General features: G+C 38.3%; 2 protein-coding genes across 13 annotated transcripts in view; one reads left to right on the forward strand and one right to left on the reverse strand.

The window, feature by feature from the left end:
• Nucleotides 1-6,880, reverse strand: part of CEP44 (centrosomal protein 44) — a 31,824-nt gene extending 24,944 nt beyond the window's left edge. For 8 of the 12 annotated variants that reach the window (XR_010841676.1, XM_067040033.1, XM_067040031.1 and 5 more), the window contains exons 1-2: nucleotides 6,055-6,449; nucleotides 1,591-1,729 (exon numbers count right to left, since the gene is read on the reverse strand). Coding sequence is in view for 11 of the 12 variants with exons in the window: in XM_067040033.1 (XP_066896134.1) it covers nucleotides 1,591-1,679 (89 nt within the window). In the remaining variant the exon portion in view is untranslated. Of the gene's footprint in view, nucleotides 1-1,590; nucleotides 1,730-3,971; nucleotides 4,021-6,054 lie in introns of all 12 variants that reach the window. The other 4 variants (XM_067040032.1, XM_067040034.1, XM_067040036.1 and 1 more) reach the window with 2 other exon arrangements.
• Nucleotides 6,533-23,012, forward strand: part of FBXO8 (F-box protein 8) — a 42,038-nt gene continuing 25,558 nt past the window's right edge. Inside the window, exon 1 of the mRNA XM_059071494.2 lies at nucleotides 6,533-6,802. The gene's annotated coding sequence lies outside the window, so the exon portion shown is untranslated. The remainder of the gene's footprint in view (nucleotides 6,803-23,012) is intronic.

The following is a 23,012-nucleotide window of genomic DNA, read 5'->3' on the forward strand; positions in this document are numbered from 1 at the left end:
AACTGCTCTAGCAACCTTGTCTCTCTGTTAAGACAGTTCAAAACAGGAAATGAAAAAGTACTTTTTTAGAGCAAAGTGTCCATTTTATCCACATTATGAATAGAAAAAACAGCCAGGTCTGCATTTAATACCTCTTATGTTAAACAATCTCAAAAATCTTGGTTACCTAGTTTCTAAGGACTTAGACTAGAAACAGTAAGAGAAACAGATATTATAAATTGACAGGCCAACACGAAAAACAGCAGATGTCAGGAAAAAATTTTGAAATGAAAAAAAGTATAAAGAATCAAAATACGCAGAGGGTGTATTTGTATGTGTGCGTGTCGGATCGGGGAGAGCCATCTGAAGCAGCAGCAAGTAGCACTACTCGTCTCAATAAACCCTGCAGACATTACTATCTTATAAGATAATCTAAACTTGTTCTTAATGATACTCTTGGGTCAATACGAAAATCAAATGTTTTAATGCTGTATTCAGAAGACAGGAGAGTCCTCAGTATATTTTAGAATTATTCCTATCCAAAATGTCTGTTAAAGTGTTAATACTTAAAGTGGGAAGAAGAAGACGTGGCTACTCAAACGGATTCAGCCCCTGCCAGTCTGGATAGTAGAGATTTCCCTGTCTTGAGGAACCAACACATGACTGGTACGCACTGTGGGCGCCGACTAGGGAATCCCTTCTGCTTCTTACATAGGATGCTCGTAATAACAGCCATCAGAGCTAAACCTTCCCTGGTCTCCTCACTCTCCATTCACTCGCAGCCTTCTCTTGGTTAGCTTTCCCTAGTTTACAAGACTATCTAGGATTCTACTGGGTTAAACCAACCCAGTTTCCCTCACTACTTGAACATATGCCTCATCTGGACTTGTCCCTCGACACGGTCATTGAATACATGTCTAATTAGCTTCTAAGATGTGCCAGGCGGTTCTAGATGTGGGGGGCTGCAGTGAACTAAACAAGAAGCCCCAGATGTCAGGCTGCATTCTAGTGGGGGGAAATATTTAACCAGTCAGCCATCCCAGGGAGGAAGAAAAAGAGGTATTAAACGATAAGAGGATGATGGGAGTAGCATATTAGGTTGGCAGAATTAGAGAAGAAATGTACCTTGCGACATTCTACGAGTAAGTCACATTTGGAAAGTGGAAACTAAAGCAAAAGGTTTAAGTGAGATAGCTTAACAACAATCTTCAAGCATGGTATAAATTGTCGTAAGAAGCCTATTAACTAGAATCTTCCGAATCAAAAAGGAATACACCCAACTAAATGTGCGAGGGTGGTAAATTACAGAACTAATGAAATCCATTACACTTCTGTGAGATTAAACGTTGTACAGAGACCACACCTGATTCTAACAATATTGTGCTTCTACTTCTAAAAATTGTTTTAAATCTCTTGAGCTGGACTTTTTCATGAATTCCTGCTTAGAAACAAACTCCTAACTGCTTTCTAAAATCTCTTAGTCATTTCAAGGGAAAAATTTAAAGGACCCAGATAAAAATCTAGATTTTTATTTAGATACTCCCCTCATGTCAAGCATTACCTCACATCATTACTGAAAATAATACAAAGAAGTTTGATATTGTAGCTCACCCTACACAATCCACCTCGCTAGGATAATTGAGCGAGCGAAGCACTTGTTCTAGGTTCCGTAAGCTTCTTTTTAAGTCACCTGTTGCCATTATTTAACATTCGATTCAGCTCCAGCTCTGGAAATTATCTATTTTTTCACCTAAAAAAAAAAAAATCCATGAAACACTGCTCAACTCTTTGTATTTTTGAAGCTTCTCTAATCTCTTTTGTTCAACCTCATATACACTTACCATATTTATCTTAGCTATTTCTCCCCTAATTTATCTTCCCTACTGGTGTAGTACTATCTTGTATCTTCCATGTGTTTCTGAATGTCAGGTGCACGTTTCCCCTCAATATTTTTTCACTAAAAAAAAAGTTTGCCTTATGTTCATCTTCTAACAATATGCCTGATATTACATGACACTCTCCCAAATACTTAATGGCAAAACAAAGTACAATTTGGGAAGACATATCACCCTAAAATAATCTCCATCAATGACTATTTTGGATGCTTATAAAGGGTACATAATAAAAATCAGTAAGAAATGGAGACAAAGAAACGTAGCACAGATTTGGTCAGTATTCCCAGGGTTCTGAACTTACATAGTTGTAAATCAGATCATTTGCTTAAAAAATAAAAATAGATAAGTTTAAAAAATTCAGAATTCAGCTGGTTAAATTATGGCAGCTGGTTAAATGCATGTTACCTTCATTCCCTTTTCTAGACGCCACTAAAATGAAAGTAAATGAGTAGAAACCACGTATACTCAGCAGGGTAAAGAAAAATAGAGGGGATTCCACATGACAAAGGAGGTGTCACCAGAATGTTGGAAGATGGAAGCCAGATGGATGAGTGATAACCAACCTGGCGGAGCAAAGGTAGGTCAATCCCATCCTCCTATTTAGGAGGAAGCCAACAACAGCAACAGGGTCCGAAATGAGGGGACCTGATACTCCTGAAAGGCTGAAGGGTAAGGCCGGGGCCTTGAAATAAGAATTATTATTTGAAAGTCCGTATAAGAAGCTGCGAAACCCTAGATTTTTACTTTCCCTCTGCTTCCCCTCCCACCCCCGCACCCCCAGTCACATATAACTCGCTCGGCTAGGCAACTACCTCTGATTCCGAAGGTTTAGCAACGAGTGTTTAGAAAACACCAGCACAACCCATAAAAAAATGGAGTTGGAATTCATTAAGATTAAACTTCTGTTCTACAAAATACACTGTTAAGAAAATGAAAAGACAGGCTGCAGACAGAATATTTATAAAACACATACTGGATAAAATACTTGTTTCCAAAGTATACAAAGACTTCTTAAACGTAAGAGTAAGAAAACAAACAGCCCAATTTAAAATTGGGCAAAATATCTGAAAATCTCATTAAAGAAGATACACAGATGGCAAATAAGCATATAAGATGCTCAACATCAAATGTCTTTAAGTAATTACAAATTTAAACAATGACACCACTGCGTATCTATTACAACGGTTAGAATCCAAACAACTGACAGTACCAAATGCTTACGAGCGTGCGGAGCAACAGGAACTCTCATGTCTGGTGGGGGGGGGGGCGGGGGCACGAACCGCACAGCCATTTTGGAAGACAGTCTGGCAGACTCTTACAAAGCTAAACACCATACAATCAGCAATCGTGCTTACAGTTATTTACCCAGGTGATTTGAAAATTTAATGTACGTACAAGATCCTGCACGCAAATGTGTACAGCAGCTCTGCTCCTAGTCACCCCAAACTGCAAGCAGTCAGGATGTCCTTCCCTCGCCACATGAATTTTAAAAAACGAACACATCCATACAACAGGACATTATTCAGCAATAAAGAAAGAGCTATGAAGCCACAAAAAGACATGAATGAACCTTAATGCACATTGCTAAGTAAAAGGGACCGGTCTGAAAAGGGTACATATTGTTTGGTTTCCATTTTATGATATTCTGGAAAAGGCAAAACTGTAGAGACAATAAAAACTATAGAGATCACGGCTGCAAAGATTCAGAGGTAAGAGGGAGGGTCACATACAGTTAACGTGCAAAGCTACCTCACAGAGGGAGTGGATGGAAAAGCTGCTGATTAATTTGAAATTAAATGGTTCATTTTTTTAAATCTCAAAGAAAATGATACCATGGAATTATATTTTTAAATGACTCATTTTATCGCATGGGGTAGGGCTTTCACTAGATTCTCAAAGGAGGTTATTCCCAAGGGAGCTTCCTAACCTAAACAGGGTAAATAAATGGTTAAGAACTTTTGCTAGAAAGAGACAAAGGGCCTCTAAACTGTAAGTCAATCAGCCAGTGAGGCAAAGCTCAATAACACACTTAAAAATAGCTAGTATTTGTAACTGTCCATGGACACTTCATAGAAGGAGAATAATATACAACAATACCTCGAGTATTGAATCCTCTGGGAATGAAGCTTCCTCTAAAATGAAGTCGCTGACATTAAAGACAAAACAGAACAACCCATAAATCAGGCGAAGTAGACTTAGTATGGTCATTTCCCCCTAGTCAACATTCCAGCAGCTGCCTAGGATACAAATCACCTTCTTACACACCTTCCCTATATCTATACATAACCAGAGGTGGGCTAGCAATTTGCAAAATCCTAAATTTAGTAAGTTTTCTACTTTAAGCCACTGGCCACCCAGCTCTGTACCCTTCAGATGCGAGGGAACTAGAAAAAAGAGGACGTGATCCTAAAAATCACCTTCTACAATATACTGGCCAAGAAGGGTCAACCTTCATTAACATCTTTTAGGATTACTGGGGAGCGGTTAAAGATGACTTCCCAAGACCAGCCTTTATTTTCCTGGGAAAGACAAAGTGGGAACTAATCTGGCTGTTGAATGCAAAAAATATATATTCTTGGGTGTTGCCCCTGGCCAATATAGTAGGTGTTAGCTTGTTTTAAGTTCCAGACCCACATTTCTTAACACTATTCTTCTAGGGGGACGCTTTTCTCCTAAGACATTCTATAACTTTAATATAAATTTTATCTTCCCACAGACTTCCTTTAATCCTTTCAGATGTATGTTCCATCTTTGCGGTACATGGAATTTTTGTTTTATTTAAACTTTATGGTATCTTTCCGTCCTTCCTTTCTCTGAAGTCCAGTAACATATACCAATGTCTCATTACTGCTACCTTTGGTAATGGAATTTCTGACAACAAAGTATGTCCCTGGAACACATCCTCTTCAGTACCAGCAGAATAAATATTTTGAAGAAGAGTAAGATACAAGTACAGCTGGATCTGTAGGTGACGGAGATAAGTGATAAACAGGATAGAAAAAATAAAGGGGTTAACATTTTTTGAGTGTTATAGAAAAGAATTACAGCTACTGCTCTACATTTCCATGAAAGGCTTTACTGTTCTATTATAAAACTGAAAAAAACCCTAGAAATTAAGACATTTTTAAAAAAGCCAATTTAGGACTTGTGCACATTTTAACATAGTAGTTTCAGACATGAAAAATAACTTTTTAAGAAATCGCTTAACATTTTCGCTTTATAACCCTTATAAAAAGAAATTAAAAGACAAAAGCATATATCACTCAGCTTGTAGCACAGATTCAACCATTAAGATGGTCTCAATATTGCTTCCTAGCTTCCTCCAGAGAGTTCTCTGCTACTAGTTAGGTCTGCCCCACTGAATTTATTACAGGAGACATCGATGGTATAAAATAGCATTTTTAAGATTTTTAATCTAGTTGAATCTCACTGCTGTTAGAGGTCATTAAATGATGCCTCCCAATGGAATGCCATTGAACTCAGTGAGTTTTTTTCAGAATGAAGCAACTACACCGACTGGTGTAATGATGACGGTCATGGCTAAGAGTTTGTGACAGCTCATAACGCTAAATATTATCTATCAAAAATAGAGGAGAAAACTGGGGAAAACGGGGAGTAAGGGTCACGTATATAACTCTGTAGGATTGCTGTGTTCACATATACAACCGTTAAAACGTTTGTGGATAATTTTAGAAAAATAGTCTACTACAGCCCTAATTCCGGAATCCAAATTTCAAGATTGATTTTTTTTTTTTACGGTAAGGGAAAAAATCTATAGTCCTGTAGGAAGTGGAGAAACACTGAAACACTAGGAAAATGTAAAGCAAGGAAAACATCAACTATTCTCAGCTCTTCCTTCTCATCAGTATTTCCGAGGGGCCGGACTGCCCCTCAGCTCAGAACCTCCAACAGCAGGAATCGGTCCGTCTAGGACTTCCCCACCCTAAGTCACAACCTGATCTGAGAAGATGAGCTGTTCCCATTTCTTCGTTATCAAAAGGATATCCCAGTCGGGTTCATGGGCAAGGCATGTCTAGCGCTCTCCTCCCCTGCACTTGATTTAAAAGGATGAAAAGGCAGCCCTGGTCACTCGCCCCAGCCGGGGCCTCGGTTAGGGCAGCGGAGAGAGGCGACCCCCGCCCATCCCGGGGCACAGCCCCGCCTACACCCCCGCGCTCACCCAGCAGCGGCCGAGCAAAGGACGGGCTCCAAAGGCCTCCGGCCTCGCACAACGGGCAGAGGAGGTGGTAGTATGCTCAATCCCAGAGCCCCGGACGCCCAGCCTCCAGCAACGACTCCCTGCGGCCCGACGCCGATGCCGGGGCGCGCTTCTCCCGCCTACCGTTTGTATTCGGAGCAGCGGGTGGAAGCCCGCCACGCACCGCGGCAGGACCTTCCAAGCTGCCGGCTCCCCTGCGCTCCTGGATTCCCCGCTGCAGATTCCACAGCACGTTCGTACAGAGCCCTGGGAAGACTGACCCTGCTGAGAGTCTTTTCTACGTCCAGTCCGATCCCAAGGTGCAGATTCGAAGTCTGCCTGGTTCTGAGGCTCAGAGGGGCTCGGATTGCGAAGTGAGAGGCCGGGACTCTGTGGCGAATCGTAGGTCAAGGGGATAAAAATACTTCTTCTTGAAGTCCCACCCCCCCGAATACGGACGTCACTTCCGGCAACAATAGGAAACGTCAAAACTCGTAGAGTCGGCCGCTGAGGCTGCTGCAGCCCGGGGCACGCTGAGTTCGGAGGGATCAGGTGCTGTTTCTGGGATTCTCCCCGGCCTCACCTCCACCGGCGTGAACAAATAAAGTCTGAACCGGCTTCTCCATGGCCTGGGCACCCCTTCCCGGCTGAGCCATTTTCTTTTTGGCTGAAAGCCCCCGCCCAGAGGCCGATTCGTCGCGGCGGCGGTGGGGAATCGCAGGTCGCTCAGGTAAGGGTGTCACCCTAGATATTTCAGAGTTCTTGCCTCTCTTCCCTGTACACCCCTACTTTTCTTCTCGGAAATGATGACCACCGGTGCTCCAGTTGGCAGAAACTTGCCAACCAGCGAGACTTTGGGGCCAATGGCTGTGCGAAGCACCTTGAGTGACAGCGGTGCTGGCTAATTAAAATGAGGAATCCGTGTCAGGAGGCGGGAGTAGGTGTGCTCCTTGTGTTCCTGGGTCACTGGGGACCCCTAGGTCAGCTTGGGACCCCAGGTAGGACCCGGCTTCACTCTGAAATAAAGCCGGAAAACAGCAGAGGTTACGCTCTTCTAGCCCAGGTGTTGCTTTTCAAGTAGAATGTGTTTTTGGTGCATAGGCAGAGTTTTTGGCTCTTAACATACTTTTTACAGTAATATGAATGCAAACACACCCAGTTAAGGTCACGATGGATTGCCAGTTGCTTCAGCTGTTAAACTTTGGTTATAAACTCGGCACATTCTTAACCTGTCTCTTGCTTGTTTCTCTGTGACTAGGCTCTAGTTTCTTATATGGTGGGTGCTTACTTAATTATTATTAAAATTGGGTGAAATCACAAATGGATCCCAATCCTCAGTCGTTTAAGGGTTTTGTTTTATTTTTAGGTTCTGTATGTATTTAGTAATTTAATAATTGAACCTACTTCTTTTAACAAGTGGAGTTTATTTTCAAGGATACCAGGTATTTCCATATCAATAGATTATGACCTTTATTACTGCAAAGTGAAGCTAATTTACCTTTTCCATTTCAGCTTTCCATATTTTTTTAAAATGTGGCAGCTGGTGACCATATTTCTGGGATAGGGAGAATTTTTACCCCCTAAGAAAATGGTTCACAAACTTGAGCAGATATCAGAATTGAGAATAAATTTTATTCTCTTTTCAGGTTGAGTAGGAAACTCGCCATTTTTATCCAGTTAACTTGACAGTTTGTCCGAGATACTGTATACAGTATGGCAGCTGACTTTCGCTCAAGTGAGCAATCCAAGAGAGAGCACCCAGTCTTCTATAAGCTAATCTCAGAAGTGGCATCCCATCACTACTGCCATATTCTGTTGATAGGAGTCAGTAAATCACTGTGGAGAGGATTACACTAGGGCATGAATCCCAAGACGCAAGGGCCTATGGGAGCCATCTTAGAGGCGGCCTAACACAGACACCCTGGCTGATAACTTTTAGGAGTTAATAGATAGAAATAACTGAGCAAAAATATGCCTGATTGCAATGAAATAGACAAACTTATACATGGATTTTCTTTCTTAGGAAGTTGGGGTTTTTTTCCTGGGGGGGGGTCTTTTTTTTCTACTGAATGCCTGAAGAGAGGCTTATTATTTTTCTTGGAAAGCTTTGCTTGAGGAATGACATGTGTGAGAGGAAGGTTTGTGTTTTTAAGGTGTACACGAACAGAGCATATCATAACTGGAGACTGTGTATTCCTTACGCATTGCCATTTTATATGGTTGAAATGGTTTCAAAATAAACATGAGCAAAGGTAGCTTTTAAGGTGGAAAGAAGTTAGGAAAGGCTAGAGGTAAGCCTTTCTAGTGTAGAAAGAATGTGGCAGTCTCTGTGTTGGTATGAGAGCAAACAGGGGTGGGAGGGGTCTGTCTGAGAACAGAGATGTGTTTGTGTGTTTGCTTTTAAGCATTATTAGGTGTCAGGTACCACCTTCTTTCAGCATTACCCGGCTGCACATCACCAGCACCGCTTTTGTCAGTGAACCACATGAGCTTATTGGAAATGAAAGGTATGGGCTTCAGGGTTTATTGTGACACTGTTTTGGCCTTGACCCACTGTAAAATTGTCTATGCTTCTTCCAGGTTTGAAAGATGTTGTCATCTTTTATACCTCAGGTGCTTCACGCTAGCCCAACTGTGTCAATCCTCAAATTGTAGATTTGGCTTTTAACTAGGTACTCCCTATCAGGTTAACATTGTTCATTTATAGAGTTTACAGCCAATTAGCTAGTGTAGTTTTGGGCCCTTAGATGTCTGCCAGATTTTAAACAGGTGCTTGCTAAAATAACACAGTTGAAATACTTCATTCACAAAATATCTTATGGTAATAACTAGATAAGCTAAACCATGCCTTGTAATTTATTACACTTATTATCAGTTTAATAGGGAATGTTTTGTGTGTTTATTGTGCTTAGAATTGCATAAATTAAAAGATAGTTATTTTCCTTATTTCACAATACAAAAACATGAATTACCAAGAAATTACCTTTTCTTTGATCACAAAGCATTGAAATTAGTCATTCAAATTTATGATTTTATCATTCTTTACTTAACCAACTGCTATGTATTGATACAACTCTCATTTTTTTTCATTTTTTTTTTCATTTTGATTCAGATTTGGAAACTGAGGCTAATCCATTGGCTGACCTATGATAATGTGTCAAAATCATTAACATGAAGTCTATGAATTATACATCTAACTCATGTTGTATTTCCATTGAATTATTTTACTTACTATTTTAAAACAACTTTAATGAAATACATCCACTTCTAGAAATTTATGTTGCCCATTTCTTTATTTTTTTCTCGTGGTTTTGTTTTTCTGACATTTATCGACATAGATTCTCCGGTGAAACTTGAATGAGTTTATATTCTATTTAGGGCAAGTGCTTTTGCGATGTAGATAGAGATGAGAAAAGATATTTGCTTTCGAGTTTAGGCTGTTTGGGAGTTTAGCTCTGTGATCAGCAGTTTGTGTATTCTGCAAGAACAGATTGCAGGGGATTTCATAAGCTATTTGAAAGAAGGAACAAGATTTTAGCAAGTGAGCCATGCTTGGAGAGCCCCTATCTGCTCATCCTGAGCAGTGATTTGTAGAAGTCATGGACATGGGGGGAAAGAGATGGAAAACAGATGCTAAAATACACATACACAGGCTCACACACGTCCATTTCCATCACCTCTTCCTTTTATTTTAATTTTTTAGGATTTTCTCATTTTTATAGGATCATAGAATTTTATAGCAAAAAGAGAACTTAGGGATCATCAAGTTCAAAGTCCGCTTTTTACCGGTGAGGAAAGTGAGGCTTTGAGTATTGTGCCCTCTACTCACAACTAGTTGAAGGAGCCTGAATCAAGCGCATGTTTTGTGTCAGTCTGTTTTCACTGTTAGATGTTTTCTCATCTCACTTCTGACTTTCCTATTGGCTCCTGTCAATATTTATTTTATGTTAATACCTTGTCTTATTTGTGTAAAAGCAATTCAGTGAGAATTACAGTTTTTGTTTTGTTTTTCTTTTCCCATCTTTTTTTATTATGGTGAAATATACATAACATAAAATTTACCACCTTAGCCATTTTTCAGTGTACAGTTGAGTGGCATTAATAAACACATCGTTTTGTTTTCTAATTCCACAACTCTCATAGGAAAGGCCTTGCAGTCAGTGGGCCTGGAGTGCGGTGTGCCCTGAGGGGGTCGGTTGGGCTGTGCTGCCATGACCACTGCTGATTGCAGTTGGGTTGAGTAAAGAGTGCAGTTAAAAGAGTCAGTGTAATTAAAAATAATGCCAGTGAGAAATTTAATAAGTTTATTTTATTTGAAAGTTAAAACAGACTGTGGAACATCTCTTGCAAAAGACGCTGAAGAAATAAGTGAAATTAAATAAGCCCCCAATTCTCTGCTTTTGGGTTACATTTTAAATGACATCTTAATGTTTACATTTGTTTAGATGCCATTTGGGAACACTCATTACAGAATCAAATTAAGGAACAGGAAAAAACCTTCAGAAAACAAAGTAATATTATAAATCTTTTTTGAATTTAAAAAAAAACCCTACAAATAGTATGCTTTTTAGTAGCAAAAACTGCTCTTGCAGGACCAGATCTTTAAATTTAAAGACTGGGTTTTTTTGTTTGCTTGTTCGTTTCTTTTGTTTTTTTATGTGTTTAATGTACCCTGTGACTCCTTAGTACTCAGTTATTTCCCTTTTCTCCTGAAAAAGACCTCCTTGTGGACTTACCCTTCCTTCATTTCTCTACAGTTGTTGCCTTTCAATGTTAGAAGTGTGATTTATCAGGTTTTTTTCTTTTCTTTTTTTCCCCTCTACTCAGTCTGTTCTAAACTACTTTGGTGGTCTGCTCTTTTGGAAGTAGAGAAGTAAATGTTGGGCTGCCAATTTGGTTATAAATGTATAAAATATTTTCTCACAGAATCTCCCATGTTCTTATGCCTTTGAGTAATATCACATGATAACACTTAAAAAGATTTTTAAAACCTAAAGTAACCAAAACTCTAGTTGTTACTTTCTCATTGGAAAAAAGTTGAAAATCTCTAAGAAGATATAAAGGAGTGAATTTCCTCATCTTTAAGGCAATGGAGTTTGCGTGTTAGAGATAACGCTTTTGGTACACATTTTAGATCTTTATCTGAGACAGGAAATTTCTTATTTGTAAACCCCACTATTTAGACACTTAAGAAATAGTGAAGAAAACTAACCATTTATATTGAGTTTTTAAAGTGGCTCATTCATGTCACTCATCACAAACCCGTGATTGAACGCTACTTGCTCAGGAGGAGACTATGGAATCTCATTGGCTTCAGACACAAGTGTTTAGAGCAGAAGCTGTCCTGAGACCCACGCTGCTTGGTGCTCTGGCCGTCTTCCACTGCATGCCATGCATCCATCTGAACGGTGCCTAGTCCATTCTTAATCACATATATTTGTTTCCACAGCATGTGCTGTTTGAATGCTTAGTGCCATAAAATTGCTAAAAGCGGTGGTACAATGTGTTCTTTTGGAAGAGTACTTTATTTGATGTTTAACTTGTTGTTACATAGGGATGTTTTGATTAAAGCTGCTTAATATATTTTAAAGATAATTTTATATTAGATATACCAACAGGTATTAATAAAGCAACCTCTATCATTCTTTTGTGGAAATACTCTAGTCTTTTGAAAAGAGAACAAGACAGGGCTTCCCTGGTGGCGCAGTGGTTGAGAATCCGCCTGCCGATGCAGGGGACACGGGTTCGTGCCCCGGTCCGGGAAGATCCCACGTGCCGCGGAGCGGCTGGGCCCGTGCGCCGTGGCCGCTGAGCCTGCGCGTCCGGAGCCTGCGCTCCACAATGGGAGAGGCCACAACAGTGAGAGGCCCGCGTACCACAAAAAAAAAAAAAAAAAAAAAAAAAAAGAGAACAAGACATTACAATAACAGAAAAGGATTGTTCTCATAAACGTTAATAATTAACTTGATCGAGTTCTTGGTAATTAATCTAATCTATGCTGCTTCCTAAGGGGAAGTGCCTTTGTGCTATTTTACAATAGATTTGTTTAGACTACCACTGTATTTCTTTTTTAAAAAATTAGAAAAGTACATCCAAAATATGTCAGAAAAATATAGCTGTCTCTCAGATTTTTGCATTAGAAAAAAGGAAATGAGTCAGGGCGTACATACTGCTTTGCCAATTAAAAGATGCTTTTATATATGTTATCTCAGTTAAGGCTCATAGCAATCCTGTAAAATAGATAGGAGTGATTTCCCCTATTTTGTAGGTAACTGAAGATCAGAAACCTCGTTTGAAATATCTAAGGTCATACAGCATATGGCATAACTGGAACTCCAACTTCAAATTCACTCTCCAAAGTAGCAGTGTCAAGAAAACCTACACATTTCTCTCAAGCACACATCATAGAGCCCACATTCTCTAGTCTCAACATAATAAAGCTAGATATTAATTTTAAAAACCAAAAGGCCTAAATACTTAGATTTAAAAAAAAACAGACTTCTAAATTATCTGGTCAATGTGTAAAAAAAAGTACTATTATTATTGTCACTGTTATTTTCATAGAAACAAGGATATCTAAATAGTAAGGAGATTAAACAACTTACTGATTTTTAAAATACTTTTACCAAATTAGATCATTATTCCCACAAAGCAGAAATATTATAAATTGGAATTGAAGCAATCCAAATTAAATCACATTAGTTTATGTACTTTGATTTTTAATGAGTAGTTAAACCAATTTTGTTTAATGTATTTTGCATTTATGCTGGGATTTTTTTTATTAGACCAAGTAACAGGCACACATCAATCCTTTTGCATTTATACCATTACTCAATTATTGATACTTCCTAGGTAAATAGTCAAAACATTATTATAGATCTGTATTCTTAAGGATTCGTATTCCTTGATTCTGTCTTCTTTTAATCTATACAGTACATTCCACGAAGTCAGAGGTGATTCATAGGTCATAGATTTTTAATAATTAGTGGGATATCCTTAAATCTGAAATAGTTACTATTTGTCGTAGACACTAGATTTGCTGTGTCCTTTGTCACCCTCTTTAGAGTGTTTATTAGAGTCTGTAGTTCTTTGAAGAACTATACTGTGGTATCATTTACATACCATAAAATTCACCCATTTTAAGTGTACAATACTCTGTCCTTTTTTTTTTCCAGTTAATTGTAGATACATATGCAGTTGCAAGAAATATACCAAGAGATCTCTTGTACACTTTGCCTAGTTTCCCTAGGCAGTGACATATTGTATAACCATTATATACTATCACAACCAGGATATTGACATTAATGCATTGCACTGATTCAGAATTCCCCAGTTTATTTTTGCTCAAATGTGTATCTGTGTGTATGAGATTCTGTGCAGATTCACATACCCAGCACCACAGTCAAGACACTTAACAGTTCAAACACCACCGGGATCCCTGGTGCTGCCCTTTTATAACTACACCCACCTCCCTCCTGGGTAATGATGCTGAACGTCTATCATGTGATTGTGTACCATTTGTATGTCCTCTTTGGTGAAATATCTGTTCATGTCTTATGTTCATTTTTTTCTTTTTTAACATCTTTATTGGAGTATAATTGCTTTACAATGGTGTGTTAGTTTCTTCTTTATAACAAAGTGAATCAGCTGTATGTATACATATATACGCATATCTCCTCCCTCTTGTGTCTCCCTCCCACCCGCCCTATCCCACGCCTCTAGGTGGACACAAAGCACCGAACTGATCTCCCTATACTATGCGGCTGCTTCCCACTAGCTATCTATTTTACACTTGGTAGTGTACATATGTCCATGCCACTCTCTCACTTCATCCCAGCTTACCCTTCCCCCTCCCCATGTCCTCAAGTCCATTATCTATGTCTGCATCTTTATTCCTGTCCTGCCCCTAGGTTCTTCAGAACCTTTTTTTTTTTAGATTCCATATATATGTGTTAGCATACGGTATTTGTTTTTCTCTTTCTGACTTACTTTACTCTGTATGACTGACTCTAGGTCCATCCACCTTACTACAAATAACTCAATTTCGTTTTTGGCTGAGTAATATTTCACTGTATATATGTGCCACATGTTCTTTATCCATTCATCTGTCGATGGACACTTAGGTTGCTTCCGTGTCCTGGCTATTGTAAATATTATGTTTATTTTTAATTGAATTGTTTGATATTTTGCTTTTGAGTTTGAAAATTGTTTATATATTCTCGATACTAGTCCTTTGTCAGATATGTGGTTTGGAAATATTTTCTCTCAGTCTGTAGCTTGTGTTTTTGTCTTCTTCACGTGGGCTTTCAAAGAACAAAAGTTTTAATATTGATGAGGTCGACTTTATCAACTTTTACTTTTATGGATCATACTTTTGATGAACTCTCTACCTAGACATAGATCCCTAAGATTTCCTTCTCTGTATTTTTCTAAAAGTTTTTTTCTTTTATGCTTTACATTTAAGTCTATGATCCATTCTGATGATTTTTTGAAAGATGTGAAATTTAGGTCAAGGTTCATCTAATTCAGTTTTTCTTATTGTTTACCATTCATCCATTCTTGCAGTCAGCAAATATTTACTGAGTGCTTTGTAGGTCTAAGGCACTGTGTTTGGTATTGGATTTTTCCATGTAGCCTATTGTGTTGAATTAGTCCCCCATCTTAGTTCTTACTCGGCACAGTACCATGTAAACTGAAATGCATGAGTGTTAGAACTGTGGCCTTGCTGTGCACAGTCCCATGGAACTGTCATCCAGTAGTTAGCATGGTACTGTACAAGGCAAGGACTACCGGGATATATTTTTAAATTTTTATTTCTTTTAATAAACAAAAATAAAGCACAGTATGATAGCTGAGTTCCAAAATTATTGTCATCTTAAGGAACATATGTTTGAGTAATTTGTATTTTATTTTATTTATTTATATTTTTAAAAATTAATTTATTGATTGATTATTTATCTTTGGCTGCATTGTGTCTTTACTGCTGCGCGTGGGCTTTCTCTAGTTGCAGCGAGCGGGGACTACTCTTCGTTGTGGTGCGCGGGCTTCTCATTGTGGTGGCTTCTCTTGTTGTGGAGCACAGGCTCTAGGTGTGCGGGCTTCAGCAGTTGTGGCGCGCAGGCTCAGTAGTTGCGGCTCGCAGGCTCTAGAGCGCAGTCTCAGTAGTTGTGGCACACAGGCTTAGTTGCTCCATGGCATGTGGGATCTTCCCGGACCAGGGCTGGAACCCGTGTCCCCTGCATTGGCAGGCATATTCTTAACCACTGCGCCACCAGGGAAGCCCCTAATTCGTATTTTATAACCAAGAAATATGCTTTAAAAATATAGATCTCAACAGTTGTAACATTGATTTCAAAGTTCCAAGAAATTGACACTCTATCCATAAAGCTCTTTATAATTCAAGTTCCTGGGAATGTGAAGACATCATAAAGATCTAGAGTAGAATTTTCTTATTAATCGATTTATTTTGTGATACAGCCATAAGGACTCTTGATATGTTGAATCTTCCCAGGAAGTCTTAAAGTTTTCATTTCTAGAAACACGTCTATAGTGATTAAAGATGATGGTAGTACTTAACTGCCAAAAAGGTATCTCTGTTATCACTGACTGATAACTAAATATTTGACCTTATTGGCCAAGCTAAGAGTGTCAGCCTAAGCAAAGTTAGTTTCTTCTAACTTTATATATTTACTAGTTGTTATTTTTTTCTCCTAGCAAAGGTAAATGGCATCTCCGAATTCACAGATCCTCAATTAATGGAATATGGAACCAGGATTATAACTACTCAGATCATTAGGTCCAGAATAATCAGGTGTACTCTGAAGTGGGAGAACCAAAATAAATAAGAGTTATCATTTAAAGGGTACTGAGTGGTGACTACAAAACCACCTGTTATGATAAATTCCCTATGGCTTAGGTTCTCTTAACCCCTTTAATTTCCGTGGGATAAGACTTATTCACTGTTTATCTGGTGAGGAAAATGAGTACCACAGACTGTAAGCTAAACATTTTCTGTGTGGGAATTTGAACCAGATCTTTTTTCACGTCAAAGTGTACGTGCTTTCCACAAGAACAGTAGCCTAAAGAGAGGCTGCAGCTGGGAGCAGCGTGGGGGTAATAAGCAGTGACAGAGGGAGAAGAGATGAGAACTAGTGATGAAGAAGCAGACGGTGGATCGTCTTTGCCTGTTCTGGGCATACGGTTTGGTGGTTAAGACTAACCTTTGGACTCAGAGAGACCTGAGGTGGAATCCTAAGTTTTCCATTTGCCAGCTCTGAGATCTTGGGCAGAGTTGCTTAACCTCTCTGAGTCACTATTTCTTCAGCTATAAAATTAAAATAATATCTACCTATGAAGGTTGTTTGGAGGACAAAAATGAGATAATGTATTAAAACTTCCACAGTGCTTGGCATAGAGTAAGTACTAAATAAATTGTGGTTTATAGTACAAAAACAATATTATGGTTTAATATTTATATTATTAAATACTATGTTAAAAATATTGTGCACATAAGATTATGTATGAAAGGAGGGAACACAGCCAGGAATTCCAAGCCTTAATTCTGCATACACAAAGTTAAAGGGGTATTTTTCCCCTACTTTCTTTAAAAATACTTCTTCAGCCTTTAAAAGAAAATTTTCTCTCACAACTGGCAAGAATAATTCTTACTATTTTGATGTTTGCCTTGACAGGGGTCCCCTACTACTCTGAAACTGTGATGCTGAGCGTTTATCTCCTTAGTGATGGTTTTCAGTCTGTGTGACGCTAAGCTCTGAGGGCAGCAATTCTCATACTTAGTGCACATCAGACTCAGTTATCTTCAAATTTCACATGCTTGGATTCCTCAATCAGGAGATCTCTGTTTACAGAAAGGTTGTACAATTAATAAAAATAACTGGTGTGTACCTTTTACCCAGATTCACCAATTTTAAACATTTTGCAACATTGCATTAACATTCTCTCTGTATAGAGACAGATGTTTCTCTTTTTCTGAACCATTTGAGACTGTCTTATACATTATGCCTTAATAATTCAGTTTTTTCCCTAAAGAACAAGAATATACTGACAAAACCACTGTACAGTTATCAAATTCAGAAAAGTTGATATTCGAAGAAGTATTTTTATCCAATCTACAGCCAGTATGTCTAGTTTTCAGTTATCCCAATAATGTCCTTTCTAGCAGTTTTTTTTCACTCTAAGATCCAGTCCACACACTGCGTTTAGATGTCATGTTTTTCAGTCTCCTTTAATCTGGAATGATTCTTTTCTTTATCTTCACAGCATTGGCAATTTTGAAGGAAAAAAAAGATTATTTATAGACTCTTGGGTTTCTCTGATATTCCTCATGCTTAGATAAAGGTTATACATTTTGGGCCAGAGTACTGTATAATTGTTATATCCTTCTCAGGGTATCATGTCCAGAGAGGCATATATGTCCTTTTGTCTCTTATTGGTAAATGTTAAGTTTGAACACTTGGTTAAATACTGTCTGATTCCTTAATTTCTTTTTGTAATTAATGAGTAATATATGTGGGGAGGTACTTTGAGACTCTGTAAATCTTCCATTCTTTATCAAACTCCAGATTCAGCACCCACTGATAATTTTTGCCTTAAGAATTAGTTTTTCTATGATGATAGTTAAATGATGGTTTTTCTTTTTTTTTAAACATCTTTATTGGAGTATAATTGCTTTACAATGGTGTGTTAGTTTCTGCTTTACAACAAAGTAAATCAGTTATACATATACATATGTTCCCATATCTCTTCCCTCTTGTGTCTCCCTCCCTCCCACCCTCCCTATTCCACCCCTCTAGGTGGTCACAAACCACCTAGCTCATCTCCCTGTGTCATGCGGCTGCTTCCCACTAGCTATCCACCTACGTTTGATGCCACTCTCTCACTTCGTCACAGCTTAACCTTCCCCCTCCCCATATCCTCAAGTCCATGTTCTAGTAGGTCTGTGTTTTATTCCCGTCCTACCCCTAGTCTCTTCGTGACATTTTTTTTCTTAGATTCCATATATATGTGTTAGCATACGGTATTTGTTTTTCTCCTTCTGACTTACTTCACTCTGTGTGACAGACTTTAGGTCCATCCATCTCACTACAAATAACTCAATTTCGTTTCTTTTTACGGCTGAGTAATATTCCATTGTATATATGTGCCACATCTTCTTTATCCATTCATCTGTTGATGGACACTGATGTTGCTTCCATGTCCTGGCTATTGTAAATAGAGCTGCACTGAACATTGTGGTACATGACTCTTTTTTTTTTTGCGGTACGCGGGCCTCTCACTGTTGTGGCCTCTCCCACCGCGGAGCACAGGCTCCAGACGCGCAGGCCCAGCGGCCACGGCCCACGGGCCCAGCCGCTCCGCGGCACATGGGACCCTCCCGGACCGGGGCACGAACCCGTGTCCCCTGCATCGGCAGGCAGACTCCCAACCACTGTGCAACCAGGGAAGCCCCCATGACTCTTTTTGAATTATGGTTTTCTCAGGGTATATACCCAGTAGTGGGATTGCTGGGTTGTATGGTAGTTCTATTTTTGGTTTTTTTAAGGAACCTCCATACTGTTCTCCATAGTGGCTGTATCAATTTACATTCCCACCAACAGTGCAAGAGGGTTCCCTTTTCTCCACACCCTCTCCAGCATTTATTGTTTCTCGATTTTTTGATGATGGCCATTCTGACTGGTGTGAGGTGATACCTCATTGTAGTTTTGATTTGCAATTTCTCTAATGATTAATGATGTTGAGCATTCTTTCATGTGTTTGTTGGCAATCTGTACTATCCAAAGCAATCTACAGATTCAATGCAATCCCTATCAAACTACCACTGGCATTTTTTACAGAACTAGAACAAAAAATTTCACAATTTGTATGGAAACACAAAAGACCCCGAATAGCCAAAGCAATCTTGAGAACGAAAGATGGAACTGGAGGAATCAGGCTCCCTGACTTCAGACTATACTACAGAGCTACAGTAATCAAGACAGTATGGTACTGGCACAAAAACAGAAATAGAGATCAATGGAACAGGATAGAAAGCCCAGAGATAAACCCACACACATATGGTCACATTATCTTTGATAAAGGAGGCAAGAATATACAGTGGAGAAAAGACAGCCTCTTCAATAAGTGGTGCTGGGAAAACTGGACAGCACCACTGTAAAAGTATGAAATTAGAACACTCCCTAACACCATACACAAAAATAAACTCAAAATGGGTTAAAGACCTAAATGTAAGGCCAGATGCTATCAAACTCTTAGAGGAAAACATAGGCAGAACTCTCTATGACATAAATCACAGCAAGATCCTTTTTGACCCACCTCCTAGAGAAATGGAAATTAAAACAAAAATAAACAAATGGGACCTAATGAAACTTAAAAGCTTTTGCACAGAAAGGAAACCATAAACAAGACCAAAAGACAACCCTCAGAGTGGGAGAAAATATTTGCAAATGAAGCAACTGACAAAGGATTAATCTCCAAAATTTATAAGCAACTCATGCAGCTCAATAACAAAAAAACAAACAACCCAATCCAAAAATGGGCAAAAGACCTAAATGATGATTTTTCTAACTCATTATTCAGAATTTTACTATAAGGAAGAGCTTTCCTTTCTTTATGTAATATTTAGTGATCATCAGTGTAGACTCACTCATGGATTTCTTTTTTTATGTGATAATTGAAGTATCATTCAATAAGTTTTACTGAAATGCTCATCATTTTCACTCTGTGAAAATATGCTTTTGTCAAAACAAATGAGCTAACATTTTATTATTAGCTGTGAAGTGCACTTTATATGTAATATTTAATACAACAGCCCTCTGACCTATATGTATTACCACTATATTATATGCAAATTATCACCTTAAATATGAGGAAACCAAAGCTTAGACGAGTCACGTAAATTCCCCAAGGTCCTGTAAGTGCTCATCAGTGAAATCAGGATTTGAACTCAAGTCTGTTCAACTTCAGAGTCCACAGCACTATGCTCCCTCTGTGACTTGCTTCACAACTTCTGTAGTGGATCTCATGTCTTTTTGAGAGTTTTATCACTTTTCTGATAGCTCTATCCACATTCCACACCACTATTACCCTAAGGAAGACTGGGAGTGGGGTGGAACACTGTAGACACCCTTTCCTTTCTCCGAAGGATAAATATATGATAGTAATCCTTCTCAAGTGATTTATCATACTGTGTTCTTGCTCCGTATCAAGAACTGCTTTAAAGGGAAAAAGACATCCCGCAAGGGTAATTTGCAGTATTATTTAGCAGCAGAAGAATAGAAAATGCAGTTTTCTTTGTCTGAATCATGTGTAGATGAGCCTCAAACCTCCACCCTCCCCATCATCTTTTTTTAATCCTAAGAACCAGCTGTTAGCTTAACCTCTTTTCTACCTGCTGGATGCTTTCCGAATCACTTTATCCAGTGCTCTATTTAAGTGATCCCCATTAAAGTCCAGGGCCTAGGGAAATCACCCTGATTCTGTGTTCCCTAGCAACATCCCTGAGAGTAATAACAGCTGCCTAACCATATGCCACTAGAAAGATGTTGTGGGGAAAGTACATACAAAATTGATGTTAAATGCCTTAAATCTTGAGACTTCAGACATCACAGTCACCATGTTTGATTATTTACCTTTAGTGCTGCAAATGCAAAAGAGAAGAATAAATATAATTATCTAAAATGACAACAGATATACTGGGTGAGCTTAGCAATCAATTCAATTTCTAGATATTTTCTTGCTAAGATAAACAGTGAAATGGCTATGATAAAAATTTTTAAATGTTTATGAGCCTTTTGTGTCAAAATTAAGTTGTACTTATGTTGTAACATGACATAGCCTATTTAAACATTAAGGAAACTTATAGCTCTTTACAAATTTTTGTTGATATTCTGTATTTTTTTCTGTGTTAATTTACTGTCTGTAGTTTTGCCTTTTCTAGAATGTCTTATAATTGGAATCACATATTACATAGCATTTTCAGATCAGCTGCTTTCACTTAGTAATATGCATTTAAGTTTCTTCTATATCTTTTCATGGCTTGACAGCTCATTTCTTTCTAGCACTAAACATTCCATTGTCTGAATGTACCACAGTAAATTATCCATTCACCTGCTGAAGGACAACTTGATTGCTTATAAGTTTTGGTAATTATGACCAAAGCTGCAGGTTTGTATGCAGGTTTTTGTGTGGACATGAGTTCTCAACTTATTTGGGTAGATACCAATTAGCGTAAATGCTGGACCATATGGTAAAAGTATGTTTATTTTTGTAAGAAACTGTCAAACTGTCTTCCAAAGTGACGGTACCATTTTGAATTCACACATCCTTACCAGCATTTGATGGTGTCAGTTTGGGATTTCAATCATTCTAATAGAAAATAAAAATTTAATTATTAATAGCTTAACCACTACTTCAGGAACTGCTACCATTATGGTAGTATGTATGTGTCGTAGGAAGGAAAAGTTACTACCTTTTGTGGTTTCTTTGCAAAAACAAATTTCCCCACATTTAAAAATTATTAATATGTTCCTTCTCTCTGTATCCTCCCTCCCACATCTCTTTATAGCTTAAGCTTTTGGATTTCCAAGCAGTTCAAGTAAGGACAAAGAGTGAAAAATTATCCTGGACTGTTTTTTTCTGTTTTAATCAACAAGTAGCCTATTACAGTGGCCATTATCCAACTAATAGACAATAATTCAATAAATATACATGCCTTTTTAAATACTGAAAAAATTATCTGTGAAATTCTTTGAAATTCTACTCAATTTTCAAATTATTCCTAATAATTTTCAGAATTTCTGGTCACCAGTGGGCTTGGGGAGGGGTTGCTTTTTTATTTTTTGATTATTACTCCTTATTGTAAGCAGCCAATTAAAACAAAACCATATTTTAAGATAAGGCCACGCTATGAAATTTATTTGAATGATTTTGAACAAAAATCCATTTCTTCCTCCAAATTTTTAAAACATGCACGTCCCAGTAGTCAACTTGGGCTTTTAAAACAAGAGTATTTTGTTTGTAAAAGATTATTTGTGTTAGTTAAAAGCTCATCCTGATTTCATTTTTCTCAGTGAATTTATTTGCCCAGGAAAAGTTACTTATTTGCAAAACAAAGTGAAATAGAAAGTCTAGGCCAATAGTCTTCTAAATATTTGCGTGTGAGGAAGTCTGATATTTGTAAGAGATAAATGTAGAGCTACTTTGTTTGGAGGTCAAGTGGAGAGAGAAGAGACTAGAGCACTCCCATCCCTTCTCAGAACTGCCTTTTCCCAGGCACCTCTGAGGAGTCCATAGGGCTCCTGGAGAAGAAGTGGAAAATTAGTCTAAATTATGATTTGTATTTAAAGCAGCAACAGAACCAAATAGTCATTACTGAGCTCTGTATCATGGAGTCCTACGTGTCTAATTTATAAGGTTTCCGAATTATACTTCAGGGCCTACGTTACATTTTATTACAGCCTACAACTTAAGAGCAGACTGGCAAGAATTAAACGGAAAGCCTGTTTCACAGCTGTTATGCATCTGGGAATTTGGTTAAAAGGGCCTAGCTTAGCTTAGCCTGGGTTGTGATAAAAAGCAGGGTGTACAGGTCTTTTAAGTGAAGTCCTGTGCTCTGATCAGAGTTGTATTTAATACTGGCCCATAAGTCCACATAATTATAATTTGTAAGAGTCTTTAAGACGTCAGTAACTTTTAAATCTTACCTTGTGAAAAATGATTATGTCACCTGTGGACTTTAAAAGTGGTTAGCAAACTGAGATAAAGGTGATAATCAAACTAAATAGTTCTCCATCCAAGTTTCATACTTACTATGTTCCAACTATTTGTAATTTCCTACTCCATTTAATATGCTTTAATGAGCAATGTTAATTCTGATAAATGAATGCTTCATGTAGACTTGTTGTACCACAGGGAAAGGTGGA

This window comes from Kogia breviceps, chromosome 8 (assembly GCF_026419965.1).
Source record: "Kogia breviceps isolate mKogBre1 chromosome 8, mKogBre1 haplotype 1, whole genome shotgun sequence".
NCBI classification, from domain to species: domain Eukaryota; kingdom Metazoa; phylum Chordata; class Mammalia; order Artiodactyla; family Physeteridae; genus Kogia; species Kogia breviceps.